At 41.2% G+C, this 21,845-nt stretch overlaps 1 protein-coding gene across 1 annotated transcript in view; it reads left to right on the top strand.

Moving 5' to 3' along the window:
• AGAP1 (ArfGAP with GTPase domain, ankyrin repeat and PH domain 1) overlaps nt 1-21,845 on the top strand; it is a 400,015-nt gene that overhangs the window by 264,089 nt on the left and 114,081 nt on the right. The window contains 1 exon segment of the mRNA XM_068407470.1: nt 4,879-5,047. Within this exon segment, the coding sequence (XP_068263571.1) occupies nt 4,879-5,047 (169 nt within the window).

Below are 21,845 nucleotides of genomic sequence, written 5' to 3'. Positions count from 1 at the left end.
TAGTCCCCCCGTGCATGCAGGCAGCTATACAGAAAAGCATGGGGGATTTTGCTCTCAAGGTACTAACTGATAAATATTATATTCAGTAACTCAGCATTCATACACATTTTCTTGCTTAATACTATGTTTTTGAAATACAGCGTAGGTAGTAGAAAAGCCTTTGTTTGTGTGTGAGACAAGGATGGCCATCCCTTGCATTAGAGACATTGGAAAATTCTCCAACTCTGGAATGTTTTTGATATCTACAGTGTTACATACCAAACATGAGCCACTTATTTAAAGTCGCTCTAGGGAGGAACCATGCTGCCACGTGCTTAGTGATCCTTTACTGAAGTATTTGAGATATCAGTGCTAGACTCACATGTTGTGAGTTTGACTTCCAGCTTCATGGAAGCAGCAGCCAGCACTTTCTTCTGCCTTTCCCTCAATCTGATCCATACCTCCTTCCTCCTCTGAGAAAGTGACCAAGCAGGCAGCAACAGCATTAAGCATGGCTGTGGAAGAAGAGATCTTTGGCTGTTGTCTTCAGTCTTCTCGGCTGGGAGAAGGGAGACAGCTTAGCTGAAAGTATCACATAAGTCTGGGCTCAGCTTGTGGCCCTTGGTGGAGTGTCTTCTCTTGCTTTGAGGGCAATCAGAAGCCGTTGGGATGTATGGCAGCAAGTCTAACAACCCCTGGCATTGAAAACAAAAGCCCCCCCCCTCCCCAAATAGCAGTGTTTCTTTTTGGTAGGTCTGTTTAGAAAACATCATCATACCCGTTTGCTCAATTTGTGTGTCTGAAAGGCTTCTGTTCAGTTAATTGGTTAAATTAATTTCTGCTGTTGTAAATGGAGAGCTATATTAAGAGCAGAACTGAAGTAATTTTACTTTACATTATTCTGTGTTATGGCACATCGTTTCTTTCTTACTCAAGGCGATTCATTTTGTGGTGCTGTCAAATAATATTTTGTGTCATCTTCAGTCAATGTAGCATTTATGATTTTCGCTGATATTTTAACAGTTTATTTAGTCCTCTAGATAATGGTCAATGGCCTTGAGTAGTCAAATTAACACCTCAGCGGCACTATATTTGAGCAAACTGCTAATGGTAACCTCAGGTTGAAAAGCAATGAGAATCAATATAGCAAGCGTATTTTTAGGGATTATTGATTGATTGATGGCATTCTGGCCTTAACTTGAAGAGGCAGCAATGCCCCACAGCTGACTAAGATTAAGTTGCCAGTTACTGATAACCACAGGCTATTACCTGCATTGTATTTCATGAGCTGGGAGATTAGATGGAGACCTTTTAGAGTCTTTAGCTGAAGCAACTGTGGCGTTGGCAGGGTCTGTAAGGAACAGGACCGGCTGCAGGAAAACCCTACGCTCTTCTCCAGCTTGTACCAGCCGTCGCTGTGAGAATCGGAGACGACGATGATTCGATTCAGTGCTGCCCGTTGTTCCTGTAGGGATCTGTTTGGGGTAACTGAGGCACTAATGGCTTGTCTCTCTGAAGGCAGCTCTGCAGAAGGTGGGAGCCATGTTAAGCCGTGCTGCTGTCAGCAAGCTGAGAGCTGTGGGTCTCCCCACCACAACTCTCAATTGCTAGCAGGTTTTTCTCATTGCACCTCATTTGCATCTGGGACATCAATTAGCATGTTTGTTGAGGCTAATTGAATGAAACTCAATCATAGCTCTTAATTGCTTGACTATGTGAAAAGAAATCACATTAATGCAGCTAATTAAGTGTATGGCAATAGATGCAATATAATTAGGAGTGAAATGCAAAAAACAAGCGACAGCGAAGGTGCGAGCACAGGGATGCGGGGTACTGGGGCGCTGGCTTCTCCTCTTATCCCCACGTTTGGGTAGGGTTCCCTCTCCTTTGCCACTTGCTTTTTTTTTTTTTTTCCCCATGCGTTGCTGAATGATGAACATGGACAAGTTGAGAAGAAAAATGCAAATGGGTTTGCAATTACTACTTTTTCAAGCTGTTGAGGGGCAGAAGATGGCACTTCTGGGGTGGCCCGCTGTTGAGTGGGCTCTAGGGACTTGTTAAGTGCTGTTTAAAAGTACTTGGCTTTGAATTACCCTCATGCCTTGTTAAAGGGTTTTTTCCCCTTTTTTCTCAGATCAGCATTTTCTACAACTAACATCTAGGGGAGTTATATCTGTAACATTTGCATATCAAAATCAGGCTTGCTGTCTCCTCTTTAACGCAGCATATTCCAGATGACAGCAAGATCCTCATCTGTTCTAATCTGATCAAACCCTCCATCGCGCTTCTGAAGCTGCGACATTATTTTGTAGTTTTTAACTTTTATTCCCCGAGTGCAGATCTGAAGGAGCGCGTGTGGAGGCGGATGCTCCGCTGACTGCAAACTTGGTGCTTGCCTCTCCTCCTCGGGGAAATGCAGAGATTATCGCTATGCATCTTGCACACAATCAAAAGAGGCTTTATTATTTACATTTGATATATCCCTATAAATATTTAAGCTGACATTAACACCTATGTGGCATCTGTTGTGTTTGGGCACATTGTATAACAACGGTATGGCTACAGTGTATTTATTTCCTGTTTGCCAACATTCACTTACACTCTGGGATGTTTTATAGGTCACCTAAGCTTGGTTTACTCTCAATGAAAAGGGCTTTAATATTGCCCTGACTCCTCTCACAAGTTGGCAGGGTAGCGGGGAAATCGTCCACATTGTTCATATGAAGAATTTGGAATAAACACTTCCTTCTCAAATCTAAACGGAGTACGCTGGTTGTGGTGTACGTTAAATAAAACGTGTCGATTAAAAAGAATACATGCTGAGGTTTAGTCACTATCTGATTAAGTCTCATTTTAGAGCCCATAAGCAATAAATGCTCAATTATGTTCTGCTTATTGTATTTTAATTTCTGAAGAACTGACACTGAACAAGGAAGTGATGCTAACTTCATAATTTATGGATGAAACCGTTTTGCTCATTTCTGTCTAATACCTAGTGAATGAATTTTTATTAATGCATTGCCTTTGTTTCTTTTGGCAGCAGAGCTCTGTGTTCTCACCCCACGAATTGTTCAGACCCCCCCTTTTTACTGTTAATAATTCTGAAACAGCTAGAGGAAAAAAAAAAGCTGGTGTGATGGCTTAGTTTTGGGTTTTTATCACAGATTAATGCTAGCTGTGAGGAAATGAATGCTGGTCCAGTAGTAGATTTTTGACATGTTTTGAGCAGACTATATAATTTGTATTGTAAAAACTGTCAAAGGCGAAAGGATTTTCATGAGGAAGCTGATTGCTCCCCATACCGTAGCAGCAGTGATGTAGACCTCGGGTATGCTTTTAGTCCATTTGGGTATTTACTTGTAAAGTCAGTGCTCCGGTGGTGTACAGGTCTGTATGCTGCAGGTTTGGAACCAGCCTAGTTAAATAGTGGTAGTCTTTCGTGTAACACCGTGTAATCTGGCTAAATCTTGCCCTGGACACTTGGACAACTGGGAGTTATGTCTTTGCTAGCCAGTCTTTGCTTATGCAGGTGCTCACAGCATCACCCAGGATTCTCCGAGTTGATCAAGTTCTATCTGAAAAGGAATTAGTTTGCCTCAGCTGCTCTGCATAGAAGATTGCTCAAGAATACCATTCCCTTGGTTTCCAGCTTAACTCAAGAGCTTAAGCCCAGATCTTTTCCCAATATTCAGTTCAAATTGCTGTTGTCCTCTTGGGGTGTATATACCCAGTTGTATTTTCGTGCAATGCTCTTACCCCTTTCACTCTTTATTTTGCTGTCCTGTGCTACCCACCTTGCATATCTTCTCATAAAAGACAGTCTCTTTGTTTCTTTTAGTGTCCTTATAGCTGTTTCAGTTTCAATTATTTTTTTCTGGAACGTGTGTAACCACAACCATGTGTACCAGGAGATGGAAACTTTGGTGTCTTCTTTACTGGCTTTAACATTCACTGTCTCTACTAGAAGTATCTCTTCTGATGTATCCCAGGATTGCGGCCTCAATGGCTGTCTCACCTTAACAAATTGTCATTTGCCCTCTGAGAAAGACACCCATGTCCGTTTGCTTTTCTCTTTTCATCTGAAGAAGCTGACAGATAATCTAGGGAATGCCTTTGAAGCTGGAAAGCCAGAATCTCAAGAGCCTGGTTTTTCCAGAAGCTATTTACAATTTGAAGAACTTTCTCATGGGTTTCTCAGGAAGTGGTGGCTTGGCTCCAGTCAGTTGACCACTGTCTTTCCACAGCTGACTGGGTTTGTCTGCTTATTTCCTCTTTGTGGGCTTTCCAAACAAGAATTTAGGGAAAGCATTTTCTGCTTCTGGCTTCCAGCTTTTAGTGTGTTTACTCTGATCAAGCACAATTTGCATAATTTTTTCCATGCTATGTTGTTTTTGTGTGTGTGAAGAAAGGCTCATATTCTAAGGAAACAATGTTGTAATTGCGGAAACCTTACCGGTCAGTGCTCTTTCATAACTTTGTGCCTGCTGAGCAATTTCAGCCAAGTTTGAGGGAGAAAGAGATAAGTGTGTAAAACGTGGGCGGAGAGGAGACACAAGTAAGCGTGCTCATGAGGGTCAGTCAGCCTTTTCTTCTCCTTCTGTTTGGGACCTGCTAGCTGGTGAACTCCTACACGTGGTTCAGAACCAGCCACGTTGTGAATTGCCTCTTATCCAATTGGTAGATGAAGGATGTATTAGAAAGCTCCAGACTTTTGGGAGTATTTGTAGTGAGAAGTGTGGAAGGGATTATCAAGAAAATGGAAGGAAGGGGAGAACCATACCGTGATGATGGTATGATGATGTAGGGCAAAAGTCCTATGAAACCAGCTTTCGTTAGTTCTATTGCTTACAGAACTACCTGTTTGATATTGGGTTTTGGGTTTTTTCCCCTCTTAACCAGGACTATATGCAGAACGTTCACGGGAAAGAAATCGACTTGCTGAGAACCACTGTGAAAGTCCCCGGGAAGAGGCCACCCCGAGCTACGTCGGCTTGTGCACCCATTTCCAGTCCCAAAACAAACGGCCTCTCCAAGGATATGAGCAGTTTACACATCTCGCCGATTTCAGGTAAGAGAATACCATGCTAGGGGAAACAAGGGAAAGACTGGATTTCCAGTGTCTGTAGGCAATCGTCATGTACTACTGGGATGGGGATGATATCTATTAATAATTTACAAATCCAAATAACCACCATTGTGTGACTTTTTAAGCCCTGACTGCTGATCTCTCCTTCATGAGAGATTCTAAGTTTCTGAGTAACCTTCAACATCCATCTTTTTATATTTGTTACCTTATACTTGCTAAAACCTTAAATAATTTCACTAAAATTCACATATGTGAAGAACTGATGCTGCCTTATGAATGATCTTAGGTCTGATCCTTTGGAAAAACAGGAGATGTGTCATTTGAAAGGGCTTTTTGGTGGCTTCCTAGTGGGATCCACAGCACTTCTTTCCACCTTTAGGAAGATGCATCATTTTGGACTTCCCAACAGCAAGATTCTTGTGTAGAAAGTTATTTTAGTTCGTTTATGGAAGTAGTTTATAGCTCCTTGTGAGCTCTAAAGAAAGAAGTTTATTGTTCGCTGAAGTACTTGTCCATACAGCTAAGTGGATTTTAAAAATTGCATTAAGGAAGAACATTTAAGACCATTTATCTTGTAAAACGCACAGCTTATACAAAATTCATAATGATGTAGTGTTGCCATGGAAGTTTTGTCAGCGTGTTTGGGGTGACGTCCATAAAGTGCCGAGTGCCTTTTGCATTCATGATTAACGTAGACACCTCCAGCATGTGCCGACAAAACCATCCAGGCGCACTTTTGTCCCTGTGTAGGACACACTACAAGAGTAGAATGAGCAACCACGGGAAGGAACTCGGTCACCCTGCTAGTCTAGAGTCTTCTCTTGGGTGGTAATAGTTACCTGGAAGTGGAACACTATCCAGGTCCAGTTATCCCTGGAGAAGTGTTCAAGGCCAGGTTGGATAAGGCTTTGAGCAACCTGGTCTAGTGGAAAGGTGTCCCTGCCTGTGGCAGGGGATTTGGAACTAGGTGATCTTTAAGGTCCCTCCCAACCCAAACCATTCTGTGATTCTGTGATCTTACACTTCAAGTCAAGAAGTAATTCCCTGCGTTTTTGTGATGCGCATTCCCCTGTATTAGAGGAAGAGGGAGAAGGATTTTCCTTCCAACTGCAGATGCTGCTCGCTGAGATGAATGTTTAAAAAAAGAAAACTAAAAAAAAGCCTTCTGGCTTTACAGTGGTGCCCCTGAGCAGAAATCCCTGGAGATCTTGTGGGGCATGTTACATTGGTTTGGCGTGGGACCTGAAATGTCTAAGGCCATGATTTCATCAGACTTTTTTCAAGTTGTAACCTACCCCTCAAGAGGCACAGAGCTGGCATTGTCACTGGAAGAGTTCATAGGAGAAAATTATTCACGGTTGGTTTGTTTTTTCCATTTTGCTATTTCATTTCAATGACTGGGTGCAGGGAGTGTTTTCGTTTTTCAAGATATTCCATAATTTACGGAAGAAAAGTGCTGGACTGAGTCAGTAAACTAGCAGTAAGATGTTTAAATAAGAGATTTCTGCTTTTAAGACATTTGAACACAGGCAAAAATTACTTGATTGCTCCAGAGAAGTACCTCTCTGAAAAACATATTCAGAGATACATACTAATACGAAGTTTATAGCATGGAATGTACATGTTTTGGCATATGCTTAGATAGCCAGGTCAGAGGGAAACAGCTTGTACATGACATAAATGAATATTGCACATCTCATTTTGTTTCAGGACTCTGCACATGTAATGCTTTCTTTACATGAAACTGTAGGGTAGTCGGCTCTCTCTGACAGTGATGGTAGCCACTGTGTACGTGTCCTGGCTAGCCTGAGGTTTTATCGCCCAGCAATTGTTTTAAAGAGAAGAGTTGATTATGCTGGAAGGTGGAAATGTGGGAAAACAGGTCTGCTTTTAGATGGCGTTTTTCAAATAACGTGGTGGGAATAGTTGGAGCGTCTGTCCTCTCTCTTGGCACCTTTATCATGTTGCTTAGAAATACTGAAAGAATTTTCTGTTGTTGATGTCTGGTTACCTCAGCTCAAGAGATCTACTGTGGTCAAGTCTTAAAATAATGAGTGCCCTCCTAATGTATAAAAGACCTGTATCCAAGAGAGGTTGAACGTGCTTTCTCTGTCATTACCCACTCGAATACCTTTGTTTCCCCTCTTGTGCAGCTGGGATGCTACACTGATCCTTCTTTAATTTTAAGCAAATTCTTGACCTGCTTATCTTTGCATGGTGCTCTTTCCATAGATAAAGGAAGGACTGGTGTCTTAGTTCTATTATTCCTACAGCTGGCTGGAAGCATAACAGTTTTGAAGCATCTTTGTAACTTACGGGGGGGAGCAGGTGAAGAGAAGCTGGACTGAACAGCTTTATGCTCTACATGGCAGCCAGCCTGGTCATACCTCGCTACCTGCCGCCTCTTGCCCACTTTGGGTGTCGGAGGATGTAGAAGGGGGATGTCTAAGGTTTTGGTGTGAGAGGAGGGTCAGATCAGAAGATGCACACGTCTCTCTAAGGTTGTATTTCACTGCCTCAGCTGCATACATAACGAGTAGTTTCAGACCCGCTGTAGTATTTTCCCTTGCAGCCATTGCTTCTGAAATTCAGGTTGGTACGTTCAGGGCATTATCAGCCGTGGTGTCTCTTCTCTGGTGTTTTTCTTCACAGAACTTGTTTCTTCTGAAGAGGCTGCCTTCGTTGAATCTTTCTTGCTTAAAGACCACATTTGAGGTCTGTCTGGTTATGCATTGCTGGACAGAATGACCAGCAGCAGCAGGACAGAGGAGCTTTTTTAGGAAGGTGATTGATCCAAGTAGTGGTTACTCAGTTAAACAAAAGAAGAAACTGCTAATCAGTAAAGTATTACTTTAAAAAAAAAAAGAAAGAAAATAAAAAAATAATAGTAGGACAGACTGGATCTGGGAAATACCTGTCAGCAGCTCAGCTGTGCATCAGTCCATATGTCACTCTCAATACCCTTGTGTTCCGGTACGACTGAAGAGCTGCATTGCAGAGAATGATTTTAAAATGTTAGGGGAGTGTTAGTATTGTAAAAAAGACACTGTCATAAGCTGGGCCTGGCTTGTTAGTCTGAACTTTCATATAGTCAAGTACATTGACAGTGTTTTTTATGCAGAGGGTCACAGCTTCTGTTGGGTGGGAGACCCATAGGTACTTGGCGCTCAGCTTCTGGAGCGCCGGGAGGACTTCTGCTATCTCTGCAGTTGTCTGTCATGCAACTAAAAACATTTGCAAATTATCTCTTGCAGTCTGTGGTGCTGTCTCAGAGCTTTTTCTCAGTTGTTAGTGCTGGCAAAATACCGTCTTCATCTTGAGCAACACTTTAAAACGGATTGCAGGGCTGAAATTGTCTGGGACTGTTTTTTTTGTTGGGAGGTTTCTGTGCACAGACCTGCTGTAGGGAGAAGGTTTAGACCAAGCACAGAAAGAATCAGCACTTGCTATTTTTATTTTTAGGCATGCAGATCCTCTACATTCTCACTGCTTCGCGTTACCTCTTCCCCAAAACAGTGATGTGTTCTGTTCTCTTGTGCTTTTTGCCAGCGCAGACTTGGTACCTGGAGTAATATTCTTCATGCTTAGAAGTGAGGATAGTATTTCATTTAATTGTTTGATGTGGTCAGGAGCAGACTAATTTTCCTTCTGCTGTTATGGCATTGTATACAGTTTATTGAAAAAGCTAAGATATTAAAAGAATACCTGTGTTCAATTAAAATGTCATGTTTAAGATCGCCCCTGGAAATAGAATTCATCATCTTTGCTTATACGTGGTGGTAGCACAGGGCCCACTAAAAAGCATTTCTTAGCCGAGATTACCTATTTTTCACTAACTTGTGTTTCCTAGAAATGTCTGAACTTATTTTCATTCAAACATCAAAACAAAACCAGTCATTGCATTTTTGTTGTCAAATAGTGCTATACATTTGAAATTACCGATGGTCTATTATTAAACACTGCTCAGAAGATGCCCCTTAAATATGGATTTCAGTGCCAACTTTGCCAATAAATATAAGTATTTGATGTCGATTTGACTGCCTGTAACTGATGTGTTTTCAATTCATTCCTTCACAAGTGCTCAGCAGATACTTTTCTCTGTCTCTTAGTGAAATTACTTATATTTTGGAGAGATGCCAGCGCATCGGCTGGTCTAATAGGGTGGTAAATAGGTCTCTTGCCTATCAGCTGGTGGGTTTATAAAATATGTGCTCTGGGGATGCTGTCTCAGAGATTGGTACCCTTTGGCTTAGGCGTGAGGGATGGCATATGGGCAGACTTGGGATAGTGTGGGTCAGGGAACAGGAGCAGTCATCTCACAAGAGACACTTTGGGGATAGCTTTTATCTCCTAGCTCCCACTTGATTGCTGAAGGGATGAACATCGGTATCTTGTGTCTCTGCGAGGCAGTGCTTGCTGCTAGAAGTAGAAGACATAGAACTTCATACGTGAGAGAGCTCAAAAGTTCATTCAAATTCTCTTCTAATCCCCACCACAGTCCGTGAGGCAATAGGGCAGCTTGAGCTCTTCCTTCTCATCACCTTCCCTGTCTAAAGCCTTCTTGGACCTTGCATCAAACAGGTTCAGTCTCTTTCTCCTGCATGTTTAAGCCCGGTGAAGATCTTTCCCAAGGTGCTTCCCATAGCATTGCTATGAGAAGAACAGAAGGAATTAGGCTAATAAGGGAGATGATGTCCTGAATTCAAGAGTATACTCGGTTATTTGGTAATATGATTTATAATGGCCAAGCAGTAAGTGAAAGTTTATTCTGTTAGATCTCATTGACATAGATGTCACGTGCAGAAGGAAAAGCTTAAAAGCATGTTATTCCTAGCACACTGAATTTAGTCATGCTTTGTGGCACTCCTCCTTGTCTGAACAAGATAGTTCTTCTGGTTTTGAAGTCTGTTTGATAAACAGACATGTAATAACCATCTCTCAGTGACAGCTATCCCGATCTGTAAATGTGTTTACATCCCAAAAATCTGGAAGGGAGTATCTCTGGGAAATAATAATCTTAACAGCAGAAGCCAAGTTCCAGTCCTCCTTGAGAGTTTCCATTACAGAGATGTTAAAAAAAAAAAAAAAAAAAAAAAAAAAAAACCATAAAAAAACACAACAACAAAAAAAAACACCTATATGAGAATTTATGAAGAAAAAAACCTCAAGGTGAATCTTTCCTGCTGGGTTTCCACATGAGCACAAGAGCTGGGAAAAAGAGTTTTCCCTTGTTGTGTATAGTCATGGTAGGACAGTAACCAAACTGGAAGTGAAAACAGCAGGGAGAAATGGCAGTGTTTTCTGTACTCTGTCAGAAAACAAATGAGTAGAAGGTAAGGCTGTTTCTGCTGTTGCCAGCCCAGACACCTTGCCTGGAAACAGGTTGATTTTTCTCTCCCTAGAAGTTCTGCCATGACACCTTAAAAGTTAAAGCTGGTCTCTGGGCTTTCTTGAGTTCTTGGAGGTGCAATTTGGGGTTTATCCTGTAGGAATTGGGATCCTGTGCGGCCACTTCTCCCAGGCAATACGAAGGGGTGGGAGGTTGTTTTCATTTTGTTATATGAAGGCTTTAAATAACAGATTTTTGACTGTGGCTTTACGCAAGAACCTTGTACTTGTATGCTACCTTGGTAGGAATCTCTGAGTTGGGGTACATGGAAGTCTGTTCCCTTTAATTTGAAGTTACATTACTTTTGTTGTATCTTAAAGTTGTTGAATGATGCTTAAGTAACTTAAATTAAATGTACATGGCAGTGAACATCATTCTGTTGCGGCATCTCGGTTGGAAGTACTACAGAAGAGAGTAGCTTCAGTTCCAACTTCATCTAATAGTTGGTAGCATATTGCAGCAATGTCAGAAGGGCCAGCGCTCCTGTAAGTCAGCTGCTGGCCAAGTCTTTCTGCCTTTTAGAAGCTGACTTTAGACAAGAGTGGGCCTGGGTTTCAATTACTCCCAAGTTGGGTTGGAGTTGAGCTGGTGACCTGAGGGTGAACTTATTCCTGAAAGCTCTCCCAGGAATCATTTATTTCTTCTCCTCTACAAACAACCCAAAGCCTGAGCTGCAGCAAGAGCCACTGATGTAGAAAGTTCACATCTAAAAATAGCTTATGGTGTGGAGATAAATTGATTCCTGATTAACACTTCATTTAAATAATTTGGTGCTATTAAATTTACTTACAATACTGACTGTACAGTATGTGAAGTATCCTAAAATGTGTTAGCTACGTAGGCATCGTTAAGTATGCTAAAGGTTGTTATCCCCTAACTGTATGTGACATTTCAGACGTGTTATAAGAACGGCATCTTCACATTTTCATAAATGTGAGTTTTCTGTCTGTTATTAATTGTGATCATCTATCAAATCAACGCAGTGATCATTAAGTAATCTTATTTTACACTGAAGTGCTTGGAATCAGGCTGAGTTGGAATGGACTGCCTTCCAGATTTTTCTTTTAGAAAGGTAGAGAATTGATGTTTCAATTAGACCAGTATACCTTCAAAGTAAGATTTCTGACGTGGTGTCTTTAGATTCTAATACCTGTCTAATAATTCCATTCTTTAACCACTGCTTTTTTTTTTTTTTTTTTTCCCCTTGTAAGCCGAACTTATATCTACAGTCTTACCCGTCCCACTGGGTAGCCATTTTCCACAATATCTGAATTAATAGCTGCTGAGTCCGGAGAGAACCAGTACCCGCTGAAGTGTGGCGTGCCATCTGAAGGAGGAGTAGCATGGTGTAAAACCATGGGTAGGATCACTTGTCTGTTGCATTGCATTGTGAATTCAAGTCTCAATCTGAAGTATACTGACTTCGTCGGTATTTTTGTAGATCATGGAATAATATTTTTTTAATTGGAGGTTACTGTGAGGATTCAGATGTTACGATCAGGCTGACGATGAGTAAAAATGTGCATCAAGCCAGGAGTTTGCTAGCGTAGGCAATTGCTCCCAAGCCTATAGATCTTGGGTGCCTTTGCAAATAGATGCAGAACTGAGTCCTAAAGTCTTGAATCTGCTCTGAAGTCCTGACTTGTACATGACTCCTCAGTACAAGGCAGTGTGTGACTTGATAGTGCCAGATTTTATCTGATGGATTACCCAAGAGGCCAGAGGGTGGTGATTGGTTGTTATTTGCTACTAATTTTGTAGTCAAATGTGGTACGTGAGATGACTTGACTTAACGTGAAACGTTTTCCGCTCTTCAACTTGAGCGTGAGTTTTATGGTTTTGCCACAGATCGCAAATGCAAGTTTGTGACTTACTTTTGTCATTAATCACCCAAGTCAATTTTCCATTTGGTTGGGTTTGCTGTTAGTTCAGTGATACACCGCTGTAGTGAACAAAAGCAGACGTTGTCAGTCTGCTCGTTTCAAAGGAAGAAAAGCCCAATTTTAAGTGCATCAGAGATTTCCCTTTCATCCCACTAGAGGGGGATCCCTCAAGGTTGTCTTCTCCAGTTCCTTTGGACTAGGATTTGCCCTGTCCAGAATTAGAGAGAAAGAAACTTGCACTGTTAATATGCGTTATATTGCTATATGCAATATTAACTATATGCGTTAATATTGGGGAAAAAAAGGAGCAGGGCAGATATTCGTGTTAATGAAATAAATATTTGATAAAAACACTTCATTTGTTAAATACTGAGAAAAAAAAGAGTGCTTAGATTTTCTCTTTTGGGAAAGAAGGAAATAACAAACTCTTACAGTTCGTTCTTACAGTGGGCAAATGGCACCCATCTCTAATGAGGGGTAGGTAGATAAACGGTAGAAACATGTCATGAAGCTTCAGGCGGATGACTGTAGATGCCGGACAAGATGCAGTCATTGCTGCTCAGCCTGTGACTGTTTCACTCTGGTTGATTTTCATGCCTCCGTTGGCACTGTATCCTGAATAAAATCATAGATCTGTCTTGTCCACCCGATGCAATCTCGATGAGTTTTGACGGTTACGCGTTGTAATACTAACCCATTGGATGTTAAGACCTTTGCAGAATTGCTCGTTCTTTTTCCCCCAGTGATTTTAAAATATTAAAGCCATCAGGAGGGTTGAAGCTGATTTACCAAAAGGGAAAAAAAATTCACAAATGTGTTTTGAGTATTGAACTGCCGTTGACATCTAAAGTCCCAACCATGCTGTTTTCCTCCACACTCCAGCAATCAGGACATCCAGCAAACCCATAAAAAACCAAACTAATAGCATGAATATTCAGTGACCTAGAATACTAATTATTGTCATGAATATTAATGTGATCGGACTTGCTTTTTCCTCTTCTCTTTCTCTCTGACTCTTTTTTTTTTTCCCCACTCAGCCGGCTCTAAAGATGGACCATAATGAGAGCATTTAAGAGAGAGAGCGCTCTCCGCCGTGACAGGGACCGGGGTAATAAGGAGAGCTTGATTAACGTGGTGCACTTGGGGGAGAGATGAGAAGATTCACGTGGGCCTGTTGTGGGGGAGGCAATGAGGCACCGGCGGCTGTGTTGCTGCTCCCTCAGATTAATGAGGCCTAAGAGTGCATTAGGAACAGTGACAAAGGTTTGATCTAATGGGCTCAGTCATTTTTCCTTTGAGTGACAGACGCACAGAAGTAATTGGCTGTGCAGAATGGCAGCTCATTGGCAGTACTTAAGGATACATTATCCCCGTTGTGTGGCCCGCAGAGGCTGTTTATCAAAACTGCTCACACTGCAGACATGCATTCACTTAGCTGCTGTTACAGTGGCAATAGCTATAAAAAAAAAAAGTCATCTCGCATTTGTATCTATTGTCTCTTTTTCAAAAATAAAGTTTCTTTGTTCAATTTTCTTAAGAGTCTGGAGGATATTTGGATGACAGCAATCATCCCTCCCCATCCCGAAGAGGCTCTGGTTGCAGCTCACAGGGTTTGGGGAGGTTTGTAGGCTCATGGAAAGCTCTCAAAGTTAGTTTGGTTAATCTTACCAGCTTTCGATGTAGATCCAGCATGCAGGTAAGACCCCCCTCCACCTCCAATTGCATTAGTAACAACTTCCACAGACAGTCGAAGGGATTAGGAGGCATTTTACATCTTTTGCCTCAGGCCCCTACACATGCTTTGCTTTACGTGCGAGCAGCGTAATACCTCGGAATTGCATGATTTTGCGCCGTTATTTTTTCGCAAAATTAAATTCACAATCATTAACAGAATTTGCAACCTAATAACAGCAATACAAAGTAGAGCATTTGCCGGTGTAAACTGGTCACCTCTGGGTCTTAAAGATGCAGTCCCTTAACAAGCATATAACCTCGATCAGGACTTGCCCAGAACGCAAAGCAGACCTTATTTATTACTGTTATTTGTTAAAACTACTGAAAAAAATAGTAACATGCCTACTGGGAAACGAAAAGCACACTTTGATCCCAGCAAAACAAATAGTCTGGGATCTTGAGCAGAAGCCCTTGGTGAAGATCTTGGATTCAGCTTTCTTTTAGAAGAGATGTCTCCTCTGATGGCTTCATTTTCCTCTGCACTTGCTGTGATGGTTTGGCATGCTTTGAGAATGATAGCTTTTCTCGTTATACTCCCAGCACCATGTCCTTCACTGCCAGAATATTTCTTGGCATTGCCTTGTTTAGTTCATTAGTATTGACCCTTCTTGGTTTGTATGCTACTAATCAAGCCTGGTTCGCAGAGGCTGCCCAGCCAGGCTGTGAGATGGAAGGTCTTCCTCTATTAATAGCTGCTTATTTTCAGGAAATTTGTTCAGATAATAAATGCTTCTGAAAAAAAAAAAATAAAAATAAGATAAACCCACAAGCAAGTTGTCTGCTACAGTATTGAAAATGATTGTCAGTGTGTTGAAGGAGAGTTCCAATACTGGAACCAGTGTGTTTTGGAAAGATACTGTCATCTCACTCTTTCTTATTCCATGTACAAGTAACCTAAAGTTACTTTAGATCCCTGATAAGCCCATGGCTTATATGCTGTTTGCACGCTGCCATCAGATCAAAATGGAATCCATAATGATACTTTAGTAGATTTTTTTCCCCCTTGAATAACCGCACTCAAGAACCTGGTTATGGAATTTGGAGCTCTCCAACCCTGGTCCCACAGCTGATCATCCTGAGAGCATGGCCATAGAGTGCTCTGACACCTGGGCAACACCTTCCTTTCCTATGTGGACGTTGCTCTACTTGATCAGAAGTCATGGTGCTGTCGGGATAGTAAGTAGCAGTTTACCTGGGTTTCAGTGCTGGGCATGAGCTATCTCTGGAGTTAGCAAAGGAAAGAGGGTGCATCTGAAAAAGATGGATGCTGGGATGTGCAGCAGCAAACTGATGGAACTCAGAAGAGCCATCCCCAAGCTTCCCTCAGATAAGCAGGAGTTGTCCCAGCGTTCATATTTATAGGCAAAGCAGATGGCAGAAAGTGGCACTTAACGGAAGTTTTGTTCTCTGGAAAGATGTATGTATAACACTGGGAATTAAATATAAACATAATGCAGAATTGAAGAACAGGGAAGGGAATGCTTTTCATCTTTTTGCGGCTCTCTCACTTTCCTTTTGCACCCTGATGCCTGAAGAAACTTAAGGGAGCGGTGTTGGGTATGGATTTTGAACGGGCGACCAACAGCCAGTCTAATCTACTTGACAGTGCCTGAATTAGAGGGCATTTCAAGAATAGGCAGTATTCCTGCAACAGAAATTGACCCAACATGATTTGAAACAATTAACCCTCTGATATCAAGAGTCAGGATTTCCTGACCTACAACTCTAATGTATTTTTCATTAGTTCTAACAGCTGGTGAGCGCAGCCCTCTGGCCTTAAGAGGTTTCTTTCTTTTTTTTGGAAGAGAAACTCATTGTGAACATGAAGAGCGTAACAAATAAAACATGGCCATGGTGAAGGCATAGCAGTAGGCTGTACTTCATCTGATGCGATCTTTCTGTGCCGCTGCTCTCTGCGGGTCTCATACGCTGCTGCTTTGTGGAAAAATATAGTTCTGCTTCACGATTCTTGCAGTGTCTGCTCGTCTCATAAATTCAAGAGTATATTAGTTGCACTCGTGAATATAACTTCTTGTAACTGAGTGATTTGTTTGGGAGAAATCACAAATGTGCCTGCAGCAGGAGATGGAGAACACCTCCGTGTATTTAAGTCGCCGCCTGTGTCTCACTTTTTAGGGTATAGTTGTGAATTATATTCATTCTGCGTTTGTAATTCTTGAGTGGCGTAGTTGGTGACAGCTTAGTTTAAAGTGACGTGGCTGTTAAAATAACCTGTGCTGTCCAGTGATGATTATTTTTATTAAGTTAAAAGACAGCAAAAGAGGAATTGCTAAAATGCTGACCACCCTACTGTTCTGTTCCAAGAGCAACATGACAAAAACCCTGAGTAGTTTCTTTTTTTGTGTTGGGCAGGTTACTGCATATATGTAAGATAACATTTATGTTAAACATTATTGTATATTTTGTTAAAATGTTTGTAATACTCAGTCTTTATCTTTTGTTTTTTACTGACTAAATGCACATTTAGCCCCTTGTATGGTCCTGTGTTTGTATAGATCTTTGTTATTTTCATCATGTTTCTAAGTATCATAATCCGACGTTGCATTTATCGTCTGTTGTATCATAAATCTGAAACAACTGTGCACAAAGAGCCAAAGTGAGTCCCTCTGTGCATAGGCAATGGAGACACGTTCTGTCGCCGGCGCGTGTGTTTCTATCAGCCTCTTAATGCACATATGCGTGCACACAAGCATGCACTCCTCTGCTTAATTCCTCTTATGCTGAGTCTCTTGTCTTTACTTGCTCTTTGCTGTTTGCAGCTATTTACACTGAATAGATGGATATATAAATTGGATTTTGTGTGAGCACCCTCACTTTTCTTAGAGGCTCTTCTGCTGGGCATTGACCAAACCTGGAAATTACCTTGAATCTTAATTTGAATGGGTTTTGTAGAGCTTAATTGTTTGAACGTTTTGTAAGCGCGATCATAACAGGGTATTTTATAATATCAGAAAAGGTAGTTTTAATAAAGCTGGCTTGAGCTAGAAAGAGGAACTCTTCCTTTGATGCTCCTTTGGTAGATGAAAACATTTTTGTTCAAGAGGAGACCAGCATCTTTTTTTGCTCATTTGAGGCCATTTCTGGCAACATACTGATATTCATTCAAATATAAATGCCATATTCACTTTGAAATGCAAATTGTTTAAAGAAAAATAGCATATGGTAGAGGTAAGTACCTTTTCAAATCAGCTCCCACACATTAGGGTTGTGAGTACAGCTAAAATTATTCTTCGGAAAGAATCTGGAGCCTTTGACACATTGAAGCTTGAACTAATCAAGGCTTCCCAGTAAGCATATACACATATCCATATCAAGGAAACAGTCTGAGAATACATGGATTAGCATAGTAATTTAACTGCCCCCTGCTAATCAACTTAAGCAACCAGCTGATGCATATCTGATGTATTTGAAGAGGCACTCTTTCCCAACTCCAGAATGGGCCAGGTAGCTGACCATGGATTTCATGTTTACATTGGGATATGTGTCTATCTGTCTACATATAGATAGATATACACCTGTGTGTGTATAAGTGTACAAATGGGGGAGACAACAGATGCAGAATGCATCAAGGCGTTACTTGTGAGAGCTTGACGTAAAGGCTTCACGTGCCTAACGCAATATACAGAGTTTACTCTTCAATGAGTATGGCTCTCGCTTGTCTGCTAAAAGATGGAGATGATTGCTGTTGAGGCTTTATCCTTCAGCAAAAAGAAAGGACAATTGCTTTGTGGAGGTCTGGATTGGGGTTTGCCTATTATAGAAAGGAAAAAAAAGTAAGACTGTTTTGTAGAAGCTTTGTGCAGCATACAAAGTTTGCAAGAACAGCAGTTGACTTCCAGTAGTCCTTGTTTTGGTGTGACAGCATTAGTGCCTACTGGGGTGGTGGAATACATGTCCTAGGCATGCTGTGATGACACTGAGAAGTGGGAAAATTAGCAGTGGGTTGGAAAATAATGATTTTTAAATAAGGTTGTAAGTAACAAGTTTGTGCTAGAGCTGAACACTTTGAGGAAGGGGAGAGGAAAGGGCATGCTCTGTTTTCTGTAGACCAGCCCTTCTGCTATCTACCCACGGATTCTGGTTTGCGTGGTCTGATATATCATTAAAATCTTACAGCACGTGAACAAAGTGGATTTTGACCTTCAACAAATGTTATCACAAGGGTTGCAGGTAGCAGGGTTATTGGACTATGGCAATAGAAAAGGCAGAGTTGAGTTGCATCTTTGATCAGTGAAGTATTACATGCTGGGATTTTGCACCTGGTTGTTGCTAGCAGCCCATACCTTTCAGAAATGTGAAGTGAAAGAAAAATTCTTATTTTGTTTGCCAAATTAAGTCACTTCCTCAATAGGTTAATGTCATAACGTGGGGTGTGGAGTTTCAGAAGATGGCATTAAGGTGAAAGTAGAGCTTTTGGTGCTGACATGATGATGTAAAAGTCTTGATATTATGCTGGGTATCCTTTTAAACGTTTGATACTGCATTGTGATTAGAAAGTGACTGCACACTTCTGTTCAAAAATTTGTGAACTAGGCGAAAGATGTCAACATACGAATACTGCTGCTCTCTGCAACTCAACCACCCAGCACAGAGTAATGGGGATGTGTCATCCAGGCAAAGATGTCCAGTAATTGTTTCCATTTTCCAATGATACCTAGGAAACTCTCCATCTCAACTTTCACATACCAGTTTTCTCCTTCATGATCTTTGTTACAAAGATGCTTTTTCAGTTCATCAAACTTAGCTTCCCATTTTATGTGGCGCAGTGTGAAAGATGGCTATAGGCTAAAAGGGCACTTCTGTGGCATTGCTGGAGTCCAGCAGGGTAGATGCCAGAAGTACAATGAAAAAATAGTGAAAATATAATGAAAAATATAGTAAAAAAATAAGTTGTTTCCAAAGCCATTTACCAGTAATAATCTTAAAGATGCCCAAAAAGGTGCTACAGCAAAAACAGAGCAAAGCAAAGAGTTTGGATTAATCTGCTACATAATTGTCACCTGCAAGTTTTATTTGGTAAACTCATTTGTAATGTTAAAGGCTAATAAACAAAATCAGAAACAAGATCAGAAAAAAGTTGCTAACTTTTCTGTAAGTTCATTTAAAAACAGTACAAATGTAAAGGACCTGTAGGTAATCTATTATCCTACGACTGCAGCTGAAGTTGCAGTCAAAGGAACAGCAGCCATTTTGCTGCTTAGATGTATCAAAGTGCGAATTGTTGAAAATATTTTTAATCAAATGGGAATACAGAGTAGCTTCTGAGCTCAGGAAGGTTGTCTTGTTTTGCTTTGGGGGGAGGAAAAAAGAAAAAGACCGTTTAGTCATTCAGAGACCCTGGAAACGTTGGTTGAAAGGGACCTCTGGAGATCATCTGCACCATTCTCCTGCTTGAAGAAGCAGGACTGTCACCTGTGTTGGGTAAGTTCAGCTGTGTCTTCGTGTAGCTGAGCTTTGGAAACTTGAGAGGATGGAGAATCCCCCAGCTTCTTTTGGTAGCCTGTTCCAGTGCTTCATCTGAACTTTCCAAGCTGTAGTGTTGCTGCTTTTTTATATCATCTATAACTGAAAAGCTTTTGGCTCCCTCATCTTTAGAAGTGTCCTCTGGTGGCTGTAGATAGCTATTAGATTAGCCATTATCCTCCTCTTCAGCAGTCTAAACCAGCCCAACTCCTTCAGCACTCATGGGCCTTGTGTATTAGACCTTTGACTGTATTGGCAGTTCTTTGCTGGCTCTTTTCCCATTTCCCAACAGTCCTCTTAAAGTGGGGGACCCAGAACTGAGTACAGTGTTTCAGATGCCCGTCATGGTGTGCCCAGATGGTGGTTTGTGTTGAGTACAGTGTTAACAGACATTCTGGCATCCATTGTTGACTCTTGAGTCCTTCACAGCAGTGCTGCTACTCAAACAACTGGTCCCCAGCCTCTGCTGCTACACCAGGTTGTTCTACCCCAGGAGCCAGAGGTTAGGACTTCTCCTTGTTGAATGACATGGTGTTTATGTGGGCCTAAATCTCAAGTTGCTAGAGTCCGTTTGGTCTCAAGCTCTGTCATCCATGTCAGCCACTCCCTTTAATTTGGTGTATCATCAAAATAATTCATTAATGTTCATAGTTTTTCTGGATTGTGAAAACCCAAGGAAAACCCTGCTGGTCATTTCAAAGTGAGCATCAGCGGCATCACAGAAGTACATTTGGAAGGAGGTATTTCTTATAAGAGACATCAAAATATGTACTGTCAGCTAGTGTTCCCATTTTCTATCGTGACTTTAATGTGCTGAGCTATAATTTGATCCTCTGCTTTGTACAGTCGTTTCTGTAGGTCTGAGTTCTTTGCTGATTGTTTCTTTGGAAGATGTCTTTAGAAGGTGCTAAAACACCAGCCTTAGCTAATTGTTCTTAGTCAATGGGGTCAAGCACTCAATGGCCTGAAGAGGACCAGTTGTTGGAGGCATGAATTTTTTCAACAGTTTGACAGATGATTCTCTGATTATGGAATTCTTTTGGACAAAAGGGTGGCCCAGGGAAGGTGATTAGAGAGGAATTATGCGCCAGTAGCTAAAGCACTGCCTTGGGAGGTCCCAACGTAGTTCCAAAATCCACCTTAGATTTTGCATAATTGAGCAAATTAGTTTTTCATTATGTATCTCATGTCTACAAAGCAGAGATTGCCAGATAGAGGTTCTTGAGGCTGAATAAGTGCATTTGAGACTCAGGTGGACAGGTACTGTAGTGATGGATCTGTGTTAAGGACTAAAGATGAGATTTAGTCTTGGGAAAGGAGAGGAAAGAAAGGGACAATTATGCCAACTCTAATAAACACAAAGTAGTTCACTAAGCTCTGCTGTCTTCCCAAAGGCTGCTCTGGGAAAAGACATAATGATAGAACTGGGAGTCAGGAGATCTGGGTTTTATTTGCAAGTCTGCCACAATCTTCCTTTGTGGCCCTGGGTCATTTAACCTCTGAAAAATGGGGGAAATGATAGCAGATAATTAACAACCTCACAGGAGCATTGAAAATTAATTCATTAATTTTTCTGAACTCATCAGTAGAAGGTGCAATGGAAATGCAAAGCGTTAGGGTATTTTATAAAATTGTGTCTGTTTCTTTCCCTTTACATGTGTTTTTAAAGAGTATTCTTGCATTGGTAGAAGACCTATGGGGTACCTTTTGAGAGCATGCCACAAGGAGTGACACTAGCATTGTAAAGTATTTGCATCTTTATAATATGCAAGTCCTGTGCTAGGCATGGAATAAAATGTACCAAGTTGTGAGTAAGACCATCAGAAACCTGAGTTTCTGGAAAGGTTTTAATTGTTCCAACTCTAAAATTTATTCAACCAGATCATACTTCTGTTTTATGGCGAGAAACCTGTCCCTGTCACTCCCCCTCACACACGCCTCCCAGCATTTTATTGTCCTAGACCTCAATGATCATGAAAATACTAAAATGGTTTCTAGTGTTCACTGGGTAAAGGGTGTTCTTTGTGTCTCACCTTTTGTGTTGTAGACCTTCAGTTAAGAGTTGTGAAGGGTGTGTTGCTGTGGGACAAGACACAGGAATGATATTTGCAGTCAATGGAACAAGCCTCTGATGTGTGCTTTCTGTCACGATATTGTTTTAAGATCAAAAATCCGAATAAGTTTTTTGCTCGGTCCCACAATGCTCGTAGTTATTTGCTCCCCTTCACTGTGTGTTCTTGGCTTCAGCTGGGGAACATACTTATGTGAAATATTATTTAGAGGTAGATTG

This window comes from Nyctibius grandis, chromosome 9 (assembly GCF_013368605.1).
Source record: "Nyctibius grandis isolate bNycGra1 chromosome 9, bNycGra1.pri, whole genome shotgun sequence".
Lineage (NCBI taxonomy): Eukaryota > Metazoa > Chordata > Aves > Nyctibiiformes > Nyctibiidae > Nyctibius > Nyctibius grandis.
This window is presented reverse-complemented; position numbering and strand designations above follow the sequence as displayed.